At 59.4% G+C, this 20,390-nt stretch overlaps 1 protein-coding gene across 5 annotated transcripts in view; it reads right to left on the bottom strand.

Annotated features, from left to right (window-relative positions):
* Positions 1-20,390, bottom strand: part of ZFYVE28 (zinc finger FYVE-type containing 28) — a 116,057-nt gene that overhangs the window by 44,179 nt on the left and 51,488 nt on the right. For 3 of the 5 annotated variants that reach the window (XM_023253481.2, XM_023253483.2, XM_019829843.3), the window contains exons 2-6: positions 16,872-17,012; positions 6,785-6,922; positions 4,742-4,944; positions 3,134-3,223; positions 791-880 (exon numbers count right to left, since the gene is read on the bottom strand). In XM_023253481.2, the coding sequence (XP_023109249.2) occupies positions 791-880; positions 3,134-3,223; positions 4,742-4,944; positions 6,785-6,922; positions 16,872-17,012 (662 nt within the window). Of the gene's footprint in view, positions 1-790; positions 881-1,490; positions 1,629-3,133; positions 3,224-4,741; positions 4,945-6,784; positions 6,923-16,871; positions 17,013-20,390 lie in introns of those variants that run through there. The other 2 variants (XM_023253482.2, XM_019829845.3) reach the window with 2 other exon arrangements.

Here is a 20,390-nt window from a genome sequence, read left to right as displayed (position 1 = left end):
CCTCCCCCTGCCCCCTCACCTGGCAGGAGAGAAGGGCAGTCCCTGTGTGGGAGTCAGGGTGTGGCTGAACAGCAGTGGACCAAGCCCACAACACCTGGGCTCTGACCTTGGCTCGGGGAAGCTCTGGGCACCCAGCAAGTGATCGGGCACTTCCTGCCTTGGCATACTTAGGGCCCAGCCGTGTGCTGCCCGGCGTCTCTGAGCCCACGAGACCCCAAAGGCCCAAGCCTGAGCTCCCCTGCTCTCGCCCCTCATCTCCACCCCCCCCACCCAGCAGGAAAGGCTCCCCCCCAGGCACGCCTCCCCGCCCCGTGGCCAGACCAGCTGCTCCCACCTCCTCTTCACCTGACAGCTTTCATTTCACCTCCACGCCAGCCCTGAATGGCTCAGATGACCCCGTCACACCCGCCCACGGGAGCCAGGGGCGTCCCACCCTCTCGTTTCACGCGGCCTCCCCCCACGGCCCGAGCTGGGCGCTCTGCTTCTGCGTGCACCCCACGTGGCTCCATGCGGCGTGCGGGGTGCTCCTCCCCTGGGCTGTGAGTCCAGCGACTGTCCACGTCACCTGTCCAGCCGGGTGTTGGGTGTCCAGCCATCTCGCACTATCTAGGGTGGGGGGGACCCCCCCCTCACCCTCAGAACACTGGTGAGGGGCGCCAGCAGGCCTGCGTGGTGCTGTGCAGGCGGCCGACAGCCAGCGTTGGGGGTGTAAGTGCCAGAAGGGGCCCAGTCCTCCACAGTCCTGCCCGGCTTCTGCACGGCGGCTGCCCCGGGCCCGGGGAGCACTCACCACACGATGGCCAACCTGGGGATGGTGAACATGAGGGCCGGTTCATAGTCGTCAATCATGTCCTGGGTCAGGTACCCGAAGTCCAGGGCCCTGGCCGAGGGGCAGAGAGCAAGAAAGCAAGAAGGGTGAGGCCTGCCCGCCCACACCCACCGCGGCCCAGGCCACCCTCACCTGCGTCTGTGCTCAGCAGACAGCCAGGAAGGTGACCCTGGACACCGTGGGCCCTCACACGCACACGGGGCCACTGCTGGAAACCGCTGCACTCCGGAAGGCCCGAGCAGGCCTGGTGCTTCCCTCTCCCCACTTTTCTCCTGCCTGACGCGCCTCTGGGACGGAGGGTGCTGGGAGGGGAAGGGGCGCTTGCTGAGGGGGGCCCACGGGCAGCGACGCGTCCAGCCAACCAAATGGCTCGAGCGGCAAGAATAAACAGGGAACAAAAACACTGCCCCAGATGACCTGACGCTTCCCCTTCCCCGGGGAAACCGCCCTCCCGGATTTATCCGCACTCCCCAGGCCAACGCAGCGGCTCTCGCTCTATGCTCAGCGAGCTGGCGCCTGCTGGCACCACGGAGGGAGGCTCCGAGTAAAAGGAACTTCACGCCATCGTGTTTTCCAGCAGCCTGAAGTGTCTTTCACATACATCAACGGTGAATAACACGTCTTTAATTATGATGTGACATTAGGCAATTTCAAAACTTACCTAATACCACACAGCACTAGCTAAACAGGAGAAACATTCTAGACTAAACTTTAGTCTCAAAGTCTGACTTCAATTACTGCCCAAAGCACGACAAGACTGTTGATGATTCGCTCCACAGAGCCTTGTTCGGGAGCTCCATCCTGGCCTGTGGAGATGAGGAAATGAGAAGGGAAGAGGAGGGAGGGGGTGAGGCCGTGAGGAGGTGAGATGAAGACTGAGCAGGAGAGGAAGGTGAAGAGGTGAGGAGGTGAGGAGGGTAGGGAGGTGAGGGAGGTGGGTGGGGAGTGAGGAGGGTGAGGAGGTTTGGAGGTTGGAGGTGAGGAAGGGAGGAAGGTGAGAAAGGCATGGAAGTGTGGAGGTGAGGCTGGAGGAGGTGAGGAAGATGGGAAGATAAGCAGGTGTGGAGGGTAAGGAGATGAGGAAGGTATGGAGGTGAGGAGGTTTAGAGGCATGGAAATGAGGAGATGAGGAAGGCAGAGAGGTGAGGTGGGTATGGAGGTGAGGAAGACGGGGAGGTGAGGAGGTGAGGTGGGGGGAGGTGAGGAGGTGAGGCAGGGGGGAGAGAGGAGGTGAGGTAGGGGAGAGTGAGAAGGTGGGGGGGGGAGGGAGTGAGGAGGTGAGACAGTGGGGAGTGAGGTGAGGCAGGGGGGAGGTGAGGTGAGGCAGGGTGGGGGGAGTGAGGAGCTGAGGCGGGGGAGTGAGGCGGTGAGGCAGAGAAGAATAAGAAGGTGAGGCAGGAGGGAGCAAGGAGGTGAGGTGGGGGGGAGTGAGAAGGTGCGGTGGGGGGCGGGGGGTGAGGAGGTGAGGCAGGAGGGAGCAAGGAAGTGAGGTGGGGGGAGTGAGAAGGTGGGGTGGGGTGGGGGGAGCGAGGAGGTGAGACGGGTGGGGGGGAGAGAGTGAGGAGGTGAGACAGTGGGGAGCGAGGAGGTGAGGTGGGGGGCGGGGAGCGAGGAGGTGACGCAGGAGGGAGCAAGGAGGTGAGGTGGGGGGGAGTGAGAAGGTGAGGTGGGGTGGGGGGAGCGAGGAGGTGAGACGGGTTGGGGGGAGAGAATGAGGAGGTAAGACAGTGGGGAGTGAGGAGGTGAGACAGTGGGGAGCGAGGTGAGGCGGGGGGTGGGGAGCGAGGAGGTGAGGCAGGAGGGAGCAAGGAGGTGAGGTGGGGGGGGAGTGAGAAGGTGAGGTGGGGTGGGGGGAGCGAGGAGGTGAAATGGGTTGGGGGGAGAGAGTGAGGAGGTAAGACAGTGGGGAGTGAGGAGGTGAGGTGGGGGGCGGGGAGCGAGGAGGTGAGGCAGGAGGGAGCAAGGAGGTGAGGTGGGGGGGAGGTGAGGACCCCAGCTCTCGTGCTGCCTGCCACAACTCTGCTCCTCCACGGGGGGAACTTCCCTGCAGGATGTGTGCTCTGGGCGCAGAGGAGAGCGGAGGAAAGTGACAGTGGAGCTGAGGAAGGAGGCTCTGGGTCTGCCCGCTGCTTGCTGGGGGAAGGTGACTTGGTGGCAGAAGGGGGCTGGAGCCTTCCCCCCCACCCTGCTGCAGGCGCCCCGTCCCTGCCTTGCCCGGGCTCCCAGCCGGCCTCTTTCCTCTTTCCGGGGAGGAGAGGGGCCCTGTGGCGGCCGGGGGGGGGGGGGGCGGGGGGTGGCCCTCACCTCTCCACGGTCTCGCAGAACAGCACAATGACCTCCTGCTGCACGTAGTACTCCCTGGGCGACTTCACGGGCACCATGGCAGAGACGTAGCTGCAAACACAGCCGGCGAGTGAGGGCTGCCCGCCGGCCACGCGTCCCCCCGCCGCCTCTCAAATGAAAGCCACGTCAGCTTCCCACGTGCACGCCTCTCAGCAGGGCCGTGTCTATTTTAAAGCAGGGTCAGCCTGGTCCAGTGCCTCCTGGCCCCCCTGGCCCTGCCCGGTCTGGGCCCCGACCGCCCACTTCTGCGACGCCCCTGCCCGGGCACCCACCCTGGTGAGCGCGTGAGAATCAGTGCAAGAATGAACACGCGTGTGGGTGGGTGAACCACGGGGTGGGGGCGGCCAGGACTGGGCGGTGTGAGCATGGGGGCCTCACGGGCAAGTGACACTTTGTCCAAATGTCCCCCGGGGTGAGAACGTGTTTCTTTCCTTCTGAGTCAGTAGCTCTAACTTCTCCTCGTTATAAAAGCTTATCTGGAAGAGGACACAGAAAACAACTGTCCGCGCTCCCACCTCCTAGAGAGAACCGCCTTTAACATCCAGGCTGGGTTCCTTCCCGAGGTCATCGGGTCACACGATGGACGGCTTTTACTAACTGGGATCACCGTGGTGTGGATTTGGGGTCCCACTGTTTCTCGCCTACTGCGAGTGTCTCCGCGCCTGTGGGAGCTGGTGGCGTGCCTGACTCCCCGTCCTGCGCTTCTCCAAAGCCCTGCAAGGAGGCCCCCAGGCCCCACCTGTGTCCTCCGAGGAAGGAGCAGGTGACGGCAGCCCGTGGGGAGTGCGGGGGGAGGCACTGGCTGGACAGCGGGCAGGAAGGGACGGGTGGAGCTCACGGCAGGTGGTGGTGCTGGGGGATGGGGGGGAGGGCACCCTGTGATCCTCACAGACCCCCCTAACCTGGGGAGGTGCCCTCGCCCTCATCCCAGGCAGCTGGAGTGTCCCCGTGGCCCAGAAGCCACGGCCACCTCTCCCTTGCTCTGCCGTGCCCCAGATCTGAGAGCATGGAAGTGAACCTCGGGTGTTTGTGGGGTGAGTGGGTGAACAGGTGGGATCAGGGGGCAGCTGGTGACCAACAAGCCCCATACGGTGAGCCCAGTCACCAGGGGAGGCGAGGCAGGAGGTCAGAGTTGAGAGGTCAGAGGCAGGAAGTGAGGCAGGTGGCCAGAGGGGGGAGGTCAGAGTCAGGAAGAGAGGTGGGAAGCAGAGGGTAGAGGTCAGAGGTGGGAAGTGAGGCAGGAGGTCGGAGGTGGGGGGTGGGTCAGAGGCGGAGGTGAGGCAGGAGGCAGAGGGGAGCAGCAGAGCCTCTGGCGGGCGGCACGTCCACTCTGGGTGACGGCTACTTGCAGGAAGCTCCCGGGTCTTTAGCGCTGGGGTGCATCAGGGAGAGGCAGAGGGGGTGGGCCAGACCCCCAGGAGGGTCACCCAGCCTGACCCCCCAACGGCCCCGCGTTGGGCCTCCGGGGTTAACTACGCGGACTGATGGCCCTGAACCGCCATCAGTGGGCGTGTGCAGCTTGAATACCGGGACCCGGGACGCGCTGCAGGGCTGGGGCCTCAGGGTCACCTCAGCTCAAACTCAGCAAACAGGACGTCGAAGTGCCTCAGCGCCTCCCTCATCTTCTCCGTGTAGGTGCTGAGGTCCCGCAGCGCCTGATCGCGGAGGGCGCCCCGCACGTCCTCCAGGCTGCGCGTCAGCTCCTTGGCCAGCGGGCGCATGGCCATGCTCTCCAGCTCGCGGTTCATGATGATGGAGCCAGCGGCCAGGCACTGTGGGCAGAGAACGCGGGGCGGGTCACACAGAGCCTCCTGGAGCCCGAAGGCCCGGGGTCCTTCCTCCCCCCGCCCGGCTCTGCGGAGCCCGAGCTCAAGAGCCGCCACGGAGGGCTGTGGTGCCACAGCCGCGGGGACCGTGATGCGGGACAGGAAGGCACAAGAGCGGTGGCTGGGCCCGGTTGTGACCCTCTCCCCCTGGGCCCCACTCCCAGCAGCACCCTCGCCTCCTACTGTCTCCTCGCTCTGGGGCCAGCGGTCTCTCCTAACCCAGAGTAGCCTCGGCCGCGACAGCACATACTCCCCCTGTGGCTGATAGGGTCCCCCACACAGACCCGGACGTGGGCAGAAAGGGAAGGCCGACCCACCGAGGCTCTTGGGTCTGGGGGCTCCATGCAGGGGCCCTGGTCAGGTGACTCCTGCCCCCTCCACGCCCAGCCCACAGACTGGGGGTGGGTGCCCGGGAGTCCCTGACACCACCTTGGGGTGGCACTCGGGGCCAACCAGGCTCCCTGACCCCACTGCCCTTTCTAGGCAGTAAAGACGCCCCGCTGCCACAAATGCTCACAGACCTTCCTCTGAGCCAAGACTCATCAGTGCGGGACGCCCGGCTTTTGGGCGATAAGGAGGGTCCCTCCGTGCCCGCAAATCTGCCCACACCTGTCCTGGGCTGTGGGAGGCAGGTCACAGGCCTGTGTGGGCTGTGTGCACCTCCCCAGCTTCTTCCACTCGTCCAGTGACCTGGGGTACTCGTCAGACCCGGGTCCTGGCCAAGGGGCGGCCACGCAATCCCTGCGTGGGGCTGTGGTGTTGTGGGACTCCCCTGCCCACCTTGGGCCAGCACCCATCAATGTCTTATCCTGTCAGCAGTGACCCAGAGGGGAGCTGGGACTACAAGCACTTTCCTGGGGGGCGGAGTGTGGTGTCGCTGATTTCCCACCCACCCTGGAGGGGAGCGTGGAGCTGGCTGGCACCGGGACCACACGGGAGAGACGGCGCCCAGTGCCACGGGGCCCAGGACCTACATCATGTCATGGCTCCACAGCTCCCTGCCCCTGGGACCCACTCGACAGCGGTGAGAACTGAGACCAGAGACAGGGCTAGCCTGCCTGGGGCCACCCACACCAACTGGGGCCTTGGCGAGGACACCCTCCCATCAGGCGGCTCGGGCGAACGGGGTGAGAGGGGCCAGGTGGGGGACACACAGGGCCAGGCCGTGCCCGAGGAAGACAGGGCATTCCCGAGATTCACTGGGAGGAAGGCAGAGACAGGCTGAGAACCCCAGCATGGCCAAGGGAGGGGTCGCAAGGTGCGGGTACGGGAAACAGCTGGCTGGGGCGAGGCTGGTCCAGCCACCATGGGTCAGGCACCCTCCTCTCAGGCTGCAGTCTCCTCGCTGGGAAATGAAGGTCAAGGTCTGAGGGGTGGAGAGGGTGGTGGCTCCACTGAGGCACCCGAACGCAGCTCCCAGCCCCCCGGGCAAGAATGACCCTTCCTGTCAGAGGGCGAGGGAAACACTGCTCCTAATTTAGGATTGTTGCTGGTAAGAACCACCTGGAGACCCTTCACATCTGGGGGCCTGAGAACCTCACAGAAATTGCACATGAAGCTTCGTGTCCATATTGGCTTATGTAGATCTGGAGGGAGCAGGTTCATGGCTTTCCCACACCTCCAAAGGGGCGTGCGGCCTAATCAGTACGCGCCGTCCATCCGTAACCCATGGCGGGTGGGGCTCTTGAAGGGGGAGGGAGACACCAGGTCCCTGCCCCTGCAGGTGCACACAGGTGCGGCCCAACGCCCCACACCGTGACCCTGGACCCAGCTGGCTGCCCGCTACCTCGGCCCCAAACCACAGCTGGCCCGCCAGGCTGTCATGCCGGATCTCCTCAGGGAACTTGACGCAGAAATCCCGTGGGGCTCGGTCCTGGGGGATGCACACATCCATGATCTGGTTAATGATGTTTAGCACGTTGTCCTGAATCAGAAACAGAGAAAGGGCGCTAAGACACAGCCCCAGCTGGTGGCCGTCAGGTACTGCTTGAAAAATATGAAAAACACATACAGTGCGTTTTCCTGTTCTTTGAGATCATGAGGGTGATATGGTAATGGATCCCTGCTTGCTCTGCAATTGCTACAGAAAGTTCGCATGATCCGGAAGCACCCAGAGTGAAGTCCCGCTCCCCCTTGCCCACGCCCCTTCCTCACACTCATGTAGCCAGAGCGCGGGCAGTGCTGTGCCTATTACTCTGTGATCTCCTCTGCTCACCGCGGGCCTGGGGGAGCCTCCCACGTCACCACGTACATTTTTCCTCGCCCTTTGTACCGGCCACTGGCCGTATGCCTTTGTCTTCCCCTGCTGACCCACGCCCACTCCCTGCAGCCGAGGCCACGAGGACTGTCCCTGAACACCTCTCTCGCAACACCTGTACATGAATTTCCTACGACAGAGCCGGAGAAATGGCACTGCTAGGTGGACAGGTACACAAAAAGTTCACTTTGAACCGCCACAAGGCTGTGTCATCCTGGGTCTGTTCACAATACAGACAAGCTCTGCTGTCCGGGAGTAAGGCCACCGAGGGACAGCATGTAAACCCAGGCTTCTCAAACCCTCCACAGAGGACTCCAAGGCCTGTCCTGTGTGAGGGCCTCCCCCCTCACCAGTGACCACAGGGGCCGGGGCATCTGGCAGACTCAGCAACCAGGGCTGGGAGCAAAGCCACTGTCCTCTCTGAACCTCAGTTTTGTAGACAGAGCAGGCCGAGCATCCCCTCAGACTCTTCTTGAACCAGCAGATCAATCACAGCAACATGTCAGTCAGCCAGCGAGGAAGAAGTGCCCCCTTCCTTCCAGGAGGTGGAGACCCTGACTCCGCCCCTCGTGGCTGTGCAACCTAGGACGGCCGGCTGCTTAACTTCTCTGATCATCCAGGAGGCCTGGAAAAGGAGACCAGCCCTTCAGGAGGGCTGTGTGAGCTGGAGGCTGTGAGACTCTTGGCTCCGTTTGGCCCACAGCAAGTCTTAATACATGGTAACTTTTGTTCTAAAGACTCCTGAGAATTATTTTACTTAATTTCCTCATGTTCAAAACACAAAGGATAAGAAACTGTTTTGAACTCTTTGTACATATAAGGGAAACATGCTCATTTTATTGCTTCTTTTTTTTTTTAATTTTTTTTTTAACGTTTATTTATTTTTGAGACAGAGAGAAACACAGCATGAACGGGGGAGGGGCAGAGAGAGAGGGAGACACAGAATCGGAAACAGGCTCCAGGCTCTGAGCCATCAGCCCAGAGCCCGACGCGGGGCTCGAACTCACGGACCACGAGATCGTGACCTGGCTGAAGTCGGACGCTTAACCGACTGCGCCACCCAGGCGCCCCTTTATTGCTTCTTAAATCACATTCATTCTTTTCTTAAAATCATCCTGTTCTTTACACATTTACCATTCACTGTCTAGAATTATAGGAACATTGAAAGTTTAGTTTTTTTCTTTAATTTGTTAAAGATAAAATTAAGGCACATTTACCACAGGAAAATTGGAAACAGTGGAAAACACAGAAGCAGGGAAAGTGTCGCCGGAGGAAAGACCGCACGTTGGGCACGGTTCCTTTTCAGTCTTGTATTCTGCCGCTGTCACGGTCGCACGCCTGCCCGTCTCCACAAGCCCCACCTGTGATGGACAGCTATGTACAGTCCCAGCACACAGGCTGTCCCAGCACTGTCTCTCTCTCTCAAAAATAAATAAACATTAAAAAAAAAGGAAGCAGATATGGAAAATCACTACAGGTGGGAAGCATGACTTTCTACTGCAAAAGTCAATGCATTAAACCCTGAAGGAAATTCTGCCTCACAACACAAAAACTAAAAATAAAATTCAACCAACGTCAAGTGGTACTGCTGGGAGTTCCTTTTTAAAGGCTTTCTGGGTAGGAAAGCCCCTTTCTGGTGATTCAACAAGCTAACGAACAAATAGGGGCAGTCACAATAGTTAGCACTAGGTGTTTGTCTGCTATTAGGGGGAGCCAGGGCTCTGACCTCCTGTGAGCTGCTTGGACCCACTCCCCACCCTGCCTGGCCCACCAGGACATCAGCTGCCCGAGGATGAGGGCAGGGTCTCCTTCTAGTCTCGGCTGGGCCCCCAGTGCCCAGAACCGTGCTGAACACAGAGTGTGTCTCAGCAAGCAGTTGCAGGGCCTCCAATTCTAGCCAATGTGCAAGTGACAGGAACCGAATTTGCCTCCCTCAAGCAACAACAACAGTAACGGGAAAAGCAAGACTATGGTTCCCAAGACACTAGCCACCAGGCAGAAGAGAGATGGGCAGGACAGCCCTGATTGCCTGGCTCGCGGCCCAGAGCAACCATTCAGGGCCCGGCCCAGAGGGAGGGCCCCCAGGCGGGACCCAGCAGACTCCCCAGTGAAGAGCAGAGCTGAGAGTCCAGAGGACTGGGACAGTAGAAGAAGAGGCCCTGAGCCAGAGGACAGAGAGCTGCCCAGGGAAAACCACACGGATCTGGGAGGGCCCTGCGAGGACACATGCCCGCGAGACCAGCAAGGAGGCAACGCACGCAGTGGAGGCAGCGGCAGCCAGAGCTCAGTTCTGTTCACGGGGCAGAAGGCAGAGCACCCAGAAGTGTCACGGCTGTGGTGATGAGGGTGGTTGGCACCAGATTAAACTCAGCTCTGACCCCCCCCAACTTTTTTTTTAAATGTTTATTTATTTTTGAGAGAGAGACAGACAGAGCATGAGCAGGGAAGGAGCAGAGAGAGAGGGAGACACAGAATCCGAAACAGGCTCCAGGCTCTGAGCTGTCCGCACAGAGCCCAACACAGGGCTTGAACTCACAAACCGCGAGATCATGACCTGAGCCGAAGCGGATGCTCAACTGACTGAGCCACCCAGGCGCACCCCCCCTACCCCCACCAACATCTTTAAAAAATAGGGTCCAAAAGGATCAGACGGTTTCTGAGTAACCAAACCACATTACAAAACAAAGCTCAAAAAGACTGGTAGGAATACAAAATTATTCAGCTCCCAGAAAGGCGAGATTCATAATGTCAGACATTTAATAAAAAATCACCAGGCTTGCAAAGGATTAAGAAAAGATGACACATGATAAAAAGAAAACTCAGGCCGACCTGATGCAGGTGGTGCAGTGGCCACCGGGGGACATGGTGGAGGAGGAGCTGAGCCTTACAACAGACCCCCACGTGTCCCAAAAGTTCGCTGAGACCACAAAGAAAAAGGGCCCACGCCGATCTAGGAGGAAAACGACACTATCTGAGAGGAAACCAAATCCATTGGATGAGGTTAAGCCCAGATGAGACATTTCATTAGAAAAGAACAACAAACTTGAAGACAAAGCAACTCTCCAGTGAGTCTGAGAACAAAACACATAACAACTCATCACTGAGTGTCAGACTTCAACATGTCAAAGAGGGCGCCTGCGGGGCTCAGGTGGTTAAGCGTCCGACTTCGGCTCAGGTCCTGATCTCACAGCTGGTGGTTTCGAGCCCCATATAGGGCTCTGCCCTCTCAGCACAAAGTCTGCTTTGGATCCTCTCTCTCCCTCTCTCTGCCCCTCCCTTGCTTGCTCTCTCTCTCAAAAAATAAGTAAGTATAAAAAGAAAAGATGTCAAAGGGGCTTATCACTCAAGACCTGAAAGAAGAGGACAGAAAAAAACTTTGAAGGAATTACGACCAACTTTTGTCCAATTTAATGACCAACAATAAACTCAAGGTCCAAGAAGTTCAATGAACTTGGGAACACGAAGAAAGCTGCACCAAATCACAGCATGATAAAACTGATAGAAACCAGTGAAAAGAGAAAACTTCACACGTAGTAAGAGGAAAAGATACTACACACACAGAACAAAGCCTCGGGTGACTCTGGATTCCTCACTGGGAACAGGGCAAGTGAGAAGGCACCAGAACGCTGTCTCCCAGGCACTGAAGAGCCAGGAATCCCAGGATCCCTGTCCCGCCTGCCAGCGGTGCCCACGGGAGGCGGCGATAGCCAGCACCGTGCTCGGTGGCAAAACCGCACGCTTTCCCCAACACTGATGTGCCGATCCAGCGTGGTCCCATTCGGCCCCTCAGCGGGCGGTTTCGTAGACTTTTATACGCAGCTGCTCTATTTCACACAGAAATGCGAAGGACTGAGAGCAGCCCCAACGACTGCGAAACAGAAGAACAAAGTTGGAGATCTGACACGACGTGATTTCACACCAAGGGTAAATGTGCCGCCCTAATGAGGACAGTGTGGAATTGGCCCGAAGTCGGGCAGATCAAGGGAGCAGAACAGACAGCCCAGAACTAGGCCCACACGTATCTGGATACTGATTGCCAATAAAGGTGTCATTTAGTACAGAAAGTGCGGTCTGTTGAGTGGAGAAAGGACAGTCTTTTCAGCACGATGTGCAGGCACAGCTGAAAATTCATTTGCAAAAATAAATAAAACACGTCGGTGCAGTCCTCACACTGTGTCCTGACGTTATGTCAACATGGATCATAGTTCTGAAACCACAGAACTTCTAGACGAGAACACGGGGGGCAATCTGATGACCCTGGGTCAGGCCAAGACTTCTTAGAGAGCACGTCAAAGGCACGACCTACAAGGGGGAAGTGGGTAACTGACCTTTCTCAAAATCTAAAACTTATGTCCTTCACAAAACTGGGCAGAGAATGAGAGAACAAGCCACAGAGGGGGAGAAAATAATTGTACGTCATAACGTGATGCAGGCTGCTGTCCAGAGCATATAAGGAATGCCCAACGGTCAGTACGGAAACGATGCAGTCACTCAAAGGGAGGGTGCTGTGAGGAGCTCCCCAGCCTTGCCGCAGAGCTGGTCAGCCTTGCTGGGACTCCCCTCGCCCCGGTCCTCCCCGGGCACAGCTCCTGTGACAGCAAGTCCAGACATCTGGCCACGTGTGCACCCAGGTGCAGCGCACAGTGGGCAGGAGGCTGGGGTCTGCAGTGAGGGCACTCCAGGGACCCCCCTCTCCCCGAGAACCCACCTCTGCTACGGTGGGCACCAGCACCTTCCAGCACGGGGAGGTTCAGGAGTGCCCCTCGCCAGGTCACGCACACGGGGGAGACCTCAAACCGTCACACCACAGAGCTACAGCAAGGCTCACGCGCTCCCACCATGACCCATTAACCAGCTACACTTGGGTACTAGGTCTGTTAGTACATTTTGCCATTTAATTTTCTTCACCGAAGCATCTAAAATTATACTCCCTTGACGCCCAAACGTTACGGTGTGACTTAGGGAAAACAGGTCGATGACAGAATCCAGCCCAGAGCAACTGCAAGCCCGTTTGCACCATGAAATCCAAACCCAACTGTACTAGTGTCCTGGGGCCACCATAACACAACCCTGCAGCCGGCGGCCCAGACAACAGACATTTGCTCCTCTCGGTCCTGGAGGCTGGGAGTCTGAGATCCACACGCGGGCAGGTTGGCTTCTGAGGCCTCACTCCTGGGCGTGCAGATGGCTGTCCTCTCCCCATGTCCTGACACGGTCGTCCCTCTTCTCTTCTTACAAGGACACTGGTCAGACCCACCCATGACAATTTCATGTTCCCTTAATTATGTCTTTAAAGATTGGGGGTTAGGACTTGAACATATGAATGGGGGGGGGGGGCAACTCGGCCATCGCAACAATCCGGGATTTACTTCATCCTTCGGAGCTATGGTTTTTAATCCTTTATGGTTTCTGAAGCAAGAGAACACACACAAACTGCACACTCACATGTGCCCCGGTCCATAATTTTCATGAGCTAGAAGGTCATTTCGATGAAAACCAATGACTCAGCCTCCTTCTACAGTCAGAGCCAGCAAGGCGGAGCCACCAATGGGGTCCTGGGCCTTCTCCACCGCACCGGCTCTCAGCCCCCCGCTGACTCACCCCCACGGCCCCCCACGGGCAGCCCATGGAGAGCGGGACTCACCAACACAGCCCATGTGCTTCTCACAGTATCACTCTTTTTTTTTTTTTAAACGTTTATTTATTTTGGGGACAGAGAGAGACAGAGCATGAACGGGGGAGGGGCAGAGAGAGAGGGAGACACAGAATCGGAAACAGGCTCCAGGCTCTGAGCCATCAGCCCAGAGCCCGACGCGGGGCTCGAACTCACGGACCGCGAGATCGTGACCTGGGCTGAAGTCGGACGCCCAACCGACTGAGCCACCCAGGTGCCCCTCACAGTATCACTCTTGTAACAAGACATTTTTTTTTAAGTATTTTTAAAAATATTTTTAACATTTATTGATTTTTGAGAGGGAAACAGAATATAAGCAGGGGAGAGGAAGAGAGAGAGGGAGACTCAGAATCCGAAGCAGGCTCCAGGCTCCGAAGGGTCAGCACAGAGCCTGACGTGGGGCCTGAACTCACAAACCGTGAGATCATGACCTGAGCCCAAGTCGGACCCTCAACCAGCTGAGCCCCCAGGCACCCCGACTGAGCCCCCTGCCGGTGCCCCGAGGCTCCTGGTTTTTGAGCATCTACTCTGCACCTAGCATCTGCCTGGAGACTTCATGTAACAGACGCCATTATGGGGCAGAAAGGTTCAAGATACTACACACCCCAGGGGTAGGGCCTGCAACACAGCTTCATTTAAGAGAAGTCCGCACACTGCAGATGAGTATTGATGGGACTTCCCTGTGTTCTGGGCCCCGGCAAGCCCCCGCCCCTCCCCCCATCAGCCCCACCCGAGCTGGCTGAGCAAGCAGCACGGGAGAGAAGAGGTCGCAGACAAGCACCAGCTGCCCTCCACCTGCCCTCCACCTGCCGGTGAGCAGGCGGCATGTGCTGTGGCTCTCGTGGACCACCGCAGCCCGCCAGGCTCCCACCTGCACTCCCAAGGGCCGACCAGCCGGATGCCAAGCACCTTTCAACGGTCAGCTGAGCAAGCAGATGGTCGTGGAGCACTGGCCCCGGCTCTGGCTGGAATCGGGGTGCGTGAAGCCCCCAGGACTCACTGGTGAGAGAAGTCAGACTTCCCAGCAGGCGTTAAATGGCGAGGCCATCACCCAGAGGGCCTCTGTGGGGGCCCTCCCCGCCCTGAGGAAGACTGAATGTACCCCCACACTGGAGTCAGAGCACTGACTCAAACAGAACTGAATGGTGCCCAGTCAGAGACCCACACGTGGACGCCTCCAGGGGCCCCTGGAGAACTAAGCCAGGTCAGGCTGATGCCACCATGCATGTCCCACACAGATGCCATGCTCAGCAGAGGGCTGTGCTGGGGTTCAGGGGGCCTAGGGGCCCCGAGATGCCCCAGACGGGAAGACTCAGGGACCCGTCACCAAGGTCAGGGTCAGACGGCGGGGGAACGAGGAGAGCTCCCATGGCCAGTGCCGAGCCACCAGCCTCAAAGCGGAGAAAGTCACGGCCTCCAGGTGCTTGGCTGTGGTGGCCACATCCTTCCCGGGGCTGACTCATGGGGGCTGGGAATGCCAGGGGCCTGGGGCCCCGGAACCTGGCCTCCAGTGACCTGCATAGTATGACAGCGCTCTCAAATCAAGGCCACCAAGTGGCCCTGCAGAGTGGGCTGCAGTCCCCTGTTAACTGCGGTTCCCCGGAGTCTGCGTGGCAAAGGCAGGCACATCACCCTGTGCACATGGGCCCTGTACAAGCAGCCCTCCCTGATTGCCGTGACCCGGCAAACGCCTGCCCCCTCTCAGCCTGCCTCCCTTCTGTGACACCGTCCACCCCTCCAACCAGAGGCAGACCCTCTTCCAGTGACTGCTGCTGAAGGAATGAGTGAGTGAATGAATGAACGGACAAACGAACAAACCAGCATCGTGACAGTCGAATGGAATGGGAAACAGCAGTCAAATCAGAAAAGACAATGTCCTAATTTAAGACAGATGTTAGAAATGACAGACACTTTCGGGGCGCCTGGGTGGCTCAGTCGGTTAAGCGGCCGACTTCGGCTCAGGTCACGATCTCGTGGTCCGTGAGTTCGAGCCCCGCGTCGGGCTCTGTGCTGACAGCTCGGAGCCTGGAGCCTGTTTCAGATTCTGTGTCTCCTTCTCTCTCTGACCCTCCCCCGTTCATGCTCTGTCTCTCTCTGTCCCAAAAATAAATAAACTTTAAAAAAAAAAAAAAGAAATGACAGACACTTTCAGCCTAAATGCCTGAGCTTTGCTGAAATCCGCTCTGGCGGGAGTCCTTACACAGCCCACGGGGCCCCAGTAAGCGGCCAGTTAAATATGTTACCACGATGAGCCTTCATAAAATCAGAGCACGTACACGAAGGCATCCCTGGGGGGCACCGCTAACCCTCCTTCTTGGGAGGGGGGCAGAGTACGCAGCCGGGACCCACGACTTCTCACTGTGCCAGTCTGGGTGCAGGAGCTCCAGCAGCAGGCCCCCCAGAGGCCCCTGAGCGGGCGTCCGGGCACCCGGCTGGCGGGAGCGTCCCCGGCTCCCCCGCTGACCAGAGCAGCTCCTGTGCCTCACCCGGTCACGCCAATGCTGTGTCCGCGCAGACACCTTCCTCCTGGGGGCCTGCGGTTTGGGCCGCGCCAGGGAGAGTGGCCCGAGGGACCGGCCGCCGGCGGGAGCCCTGCTCTGTCTCTAATGCACTCCCCTGGCGGCCGAGACCCCACACGTGTTGTCACAACGCACCCCACCTGACGCCCCGGGAGAGGATGCTGGCAGCTGGCATCTGCTTCCTCGGGACCTGCCCCCCTGCGCCCCCTCCCCCCCCTTTACCCTGTGTCAATTGTGCTTCGATTTCACCAGGGTAAATCCCAGTCGTGAGCATGACTGTGCCGCGTCCTGTGTCCTCCTCGTGGGACATTAAGTCTGGGCTGGTCCTGGGACCCTGACACAGGAGTCTTAGAGGAGGGAGGAGTTAAAGATGCTCGTAGGAGTGCGAGATCCTTTTAGCTTTTTGTGACTTCTTTCTCCAAGAACGCTGCCTTGCCCACACCTAATTCTTGAGAGTTGTCCTTTCTGCTGTCACCCTGTCAAGGCTCCGCAAAGCACCTGATGTAGCTGCCACCCCATCTGGTCAATGTGTGTAACTTGCAACTACAGCAGCCAGTGGATGGGCCAGAGCAGGTCAGGGACAAACTGACTGCAGGGGCGGAGGGGGGGGGGCGCAGGCAGGCGGGGCAGGAGAGAGAGACCTCCTAGCTGCAAGGTCCACGTGCTGAGGGTACAAGGAAGGACATTCTCTGGAGGGAGAGGGGGAGTGTCAACGGCCCAGCAAGTCCAGAGGCCCCCTGGGCCCTCCAGTCCCCTAGGAGAGGAGAGGGGCTCCTGGTCATTCCAGGGCCGGCCAGGACCTGCCTGTAAGAACCAAAACCCTTACCTGACTGTCCTGATGCTTAAAAGACACAGTGGGACGCTGGCTTCCTCGAAACCCCCCACCCCGTCCTGCCCCTCCGGGATCTGGGAAGCACACCCCAGCCCCCTTCCCAGGGCAGACGGAATCCAGTAAGACTTGTGGGCAGAATGCACCAAGAACATTCTGGAACTTTGTGAAAGACCCTGCCTGTCACTCGACAAAACTGAACCACGTCTCATGTGTTCACACTGGTCGTTGGCTAAGTTGCAGGACGTTTCTGGTGTCGCTTCCCCGGCTGGCTCTGAACCGTACAACACGGCCCCACCCCACAGCCTGGCCCCTCTCCCCTGCTAGCTGCTCCCTGGCCAAGACCCTGCCGGCTCCTGCTCATCCCGCCTCCCCCTACCTCTGCTCGGCAAGAGTGCCCTGGGCAGCCTGCACTCGTCTCCTGGCTCTCTTCCCCCACGCTGTCCTGCTCGGGGTCGAGTGTCCTCCAGGCCCGGTGCGGGGCTGGACCAGGGGGCGCCCAGCACGTCGGCCAGGCCAGCCTGAGATGTGCTCAGCAGGTGACAAGGCCTCGGGTTCCCCCACGACAGGCCCCTCGGCCCCACGCCCGCTCACCTGGCAGGAGCGAAACTGGCTGACGAGCAGCGTGCACCGTTGCGGGTCCTTCCGCCCGTCCAGACTGTCCAGCTCGGCGGCCACCTGGTTCAGCTCCTCGTCCGCATAGTAGAACTGGGCGAGCAGCTGTGGGTCCGACCTCTGCGGGGGAGAGAGGCGCCGGCGTGAGCGGGAGCATCACTGTTCCCGGGCCCCACACCCCTCACGGAACCTGGCGCCTGTCCTGACTCCCTCTGCATCTCAGCTCACTTCTCAGGAGGCCTTCCCGGCCGCAGGGGTTCAGGGAGGGTGGGGTGTAGGGATCAGAGGCAGAGTAGAATCGGCTCTTAACAAGGGACTTGCTCCTAAAACGAGACTACAACGGCAGCCGGTGAAGGACGCAGGTCCGACCAACACCCCACAATTTCCTCAAATGAAGCCTGACGGACCATGGCTCCATAAGTGGTTGCCATCCGCGAATCTGTTCTCTAGAATCTTCTCAGCCCTCAGCCCGGCTTCCATCCCCCAGAAAATGCCAGTGGTCTGTGGCAGGAGGCCCCTCACCCCCACCCCTGCTCTCCTGACGGGCTGCCAACCGCCCTGAGCGCCCTGGCCGCCCCCGCCACCCCTGCCCCGGCCTGCAACCTTCTCCTTCCACACACCGGCCTCAGGGCCTCTGCACTGCAGCCGCTCTGGCCTGAGGCAGGAAGGATCTGAGTTTCCAGGATCAGGAGAAACCCAGAGCAAAAGCGATGACGCCCTTGGAGATACTTTCATAAGTGGTGGTGTCCACGATCGTGCAGAGAAAGAAAGGAGAGGGCGAGACCACAAACCAGGCAGGCGTTCAAAGGTGCCGGGGGACCACATGCACACACACTCACAGCACAGTCAGCACAACCCACTCTTCATCCTCACGGAGTTAGCACACGGTTGCTTGTCCCCTGATGCTGTTAAATGCAGGTAACTTACTGTCCCAATCTTTGGTGTCCCTTTTTCTCCCATCTTGGGGGTCCTCTTGGCTCTGGCGTTCCATCCCCTCCCCTGTGCGGCCCGTCGGGTGGCTTTTCTTCAGCTCAGGGGTCCAGGCCCTTCAGTGCCTGACTCGGTCAGCTCTCGAGCTGGCCCGGGGGGAGACCCCAAATGAGGCAGAGCAGACCCGCGGGCGGGGGCGCCCAGCTGTGGTGCCTGCCTGGGGGCGGGGGGGCATGTGCCCCTGGCTGGGCCACAGCGGCCTTCCCGGGGCTTTTCCAGGAGAGTCGAGGAGACGAGAATCTGTTCTGTCACCCATTCACCCAGCAAACGCTGCCTGAACACCCACTCTGCCTGGGATGCGGTGGACTCAGACCCCCGCCCTACTGGCGACCCAGTGCCTCACACCCTCTCTGGTCCCGGGAGCCAGTGTGTACCCTCAGTGGGCTCAGCTGACTTGCTGGGTTCCTGTCACTCCAAGGAGGGTGACCAGTGTCCCCTCTGTGACAAAACAGGAACAGGATTGGGGTCAGGGGCTAGGCAGTACTTTTGTGCCTCTTTCCTGTTCCACTGACTGGTGGCGTGGAAAGTGAGGCTCAGAAGGCATCTCGAGGCCCTTCCCCTACAGGCCTGGAGTCCCAGGGAGGGGTGACGTGGCGGGCAGGGGCTGGGGGCACCCTCCGTGGCCTTGGGGCTACGGATTTTCAGGGAGGCCCTGAGGCCTTGCTCTTTGCTTCTCAAAGTCCCAGAATTGTGACCCGGTTCCCCTGGTGGCTGCCAGCTTCCCCTCCTGAGGTCCTGGATCCCACAAGCCGTGTCCCAAGAAGGAGAGGAGTGCCTCAAACAGCACCTTGTTACCAGTTACACAGGGGTCGTCCCTTCCTGGGAGGAGGTTGCAGCAAGGGGCTGAGGCCACCGCCGGCCAATGACATGTTCCGGACTCTGCTGGCACCGAGCCTGGGCACCTGACAGCCTGCTCGGGAGCTGACCTCAGTCACCAGAGGCCACTAGCTTCCTTCTGGCCCCAAACCCACCGGCTCCCCTCACAGCAGTGGGGTGGGAGGGCAGGGAGAGCAGGGGGCACGGTGGAGACAATCCCACAGCAGATGCCTCGCTGTGGCCCGGTGCCTCCCACGGAGCTGGCCTGGAGCTGTCGTGGTCACAACGCACCAGGGCAGGCAATGCAGAGCCTCCCTGCACCTGTTCCTGCAGCTGCCACCACTGCTCACAACACGGCGCCCACTGGCACAGCAGACAGGCTGGGGACTGAATTTAGGGCACCGGATAATGACACCTCCAGGAAGCCAGGTCTCTGTTCTGAGAAAGAGGGCACGATGCAGGGGGCCGTGCCCAAGCGTGTCCAGAAAATAACTCAGAAGCATCCTTTGCCCTGGCATTAAAAACCTCACCATATATAAGCAGACCTCAAATCCAAATAGTCACACTGACGGCCCGGGTGAACGCAGCCCCCTCTGCTATTGGCAGTGAGTGACCACGGAAGGTCCCGGAAGCCTGACGGTGGCCGTGGTGCCAGCTGTCAGGAAGACAAGGCTCTGCCCCTCACATGGTCCCATTGACCCCGCCGGCCATTCCCCTCCCTGCACCCAGGAGGGGACCGAGCCTCAAGAGCGTCTTCCGAGTGGCCCTCAGCTTGTGCGCATGCACACACACACCTTCCTCCACGTTCTGGAGAGAGTGACAAAGAAGTACCATGTGTTCAAGCGGAACTGTGGTGTGTGTGTGTGTGTGCACGTGTGTGTAGGGGCGTGTGTGTGGTTTGGTGTGGGTGTGTGTGGTGTGTGTGTGTCTCCGTGTATGTGCGGGGCGTGCATGTGTCTGTGTGGGTGTGTGGGTGGCACAGGGAAGGAGACAGCAGCACCCAGAGCTGGGTGCCCGCCCAGAGCTGCGTGGGCTCTAAACCTCTTCACGACCATGCCCCCCAGCGACGAGCACCTGGCAGGTGCGGCAGGATCCGGTCTTGGAAATGATGCACAGAGACGAGGCTCTTGGTCCCACTTCACTTTGACGTCGGTGAACTACAGACCTTAAAACCAGACCTACAGACGTGCTGTGCATCAGCAGAAAGAGAGCCGCAAACACATACACACACACGCGCGCGTGCAGCAGAGTAAGAGAACTCAGAAAACTTTTTTAAAGCTAGTGATTATCCTATATTACTGAAACTCAAAAGGCCTACGCTATTTGAAAACTTTATTCGTACCCTGAGCCAGCTTTCCACCCCCTCAGGACTGGCATCGTCCACAGAGGAAGCATACGTCCACTGTGTGTGTCCCGGGAAGCAATCCGTGCCGGCCGCATCGGTCAGACGTGCCCGCGGACCCAGGCGCTGCGAGGGACAAAACCTCCAGGCAGGGGTTCCAGGAAATGAATGAACACAACCTACAAAGTTCCATTTGTGCTGACGAACGAAATCCAAGGGAGAATGACGACACTCCATTTTCGTGTCGGAGTCTGCGGGGTCTGGAGTAACGCGGGCCAGCTCAGCCCCGCCCACCACGCATGTGCAGCTCAGCCAGCCGGCAGGGTCACCACAAGTCTGCTCGAAGTGGG

The sequence above is a fragment of the Felis catus genome, chromosome B1, assembly GCF_018350175.1.
Source record: "Felis catus isolate Fca126 chromosome B1, F.catus_Fca126_mat1.0, whole genome shotgun sequence".
In the NCBI taxonomy this organism is placed as follows: Eukaryota; Metazoa; Chordata; class Mammalia; order Carnivora; family Felidae; genus Felis; species Felis catus.
This window is presented reverse-complemented; position numbering and strand designations above follow the sequence as displayed.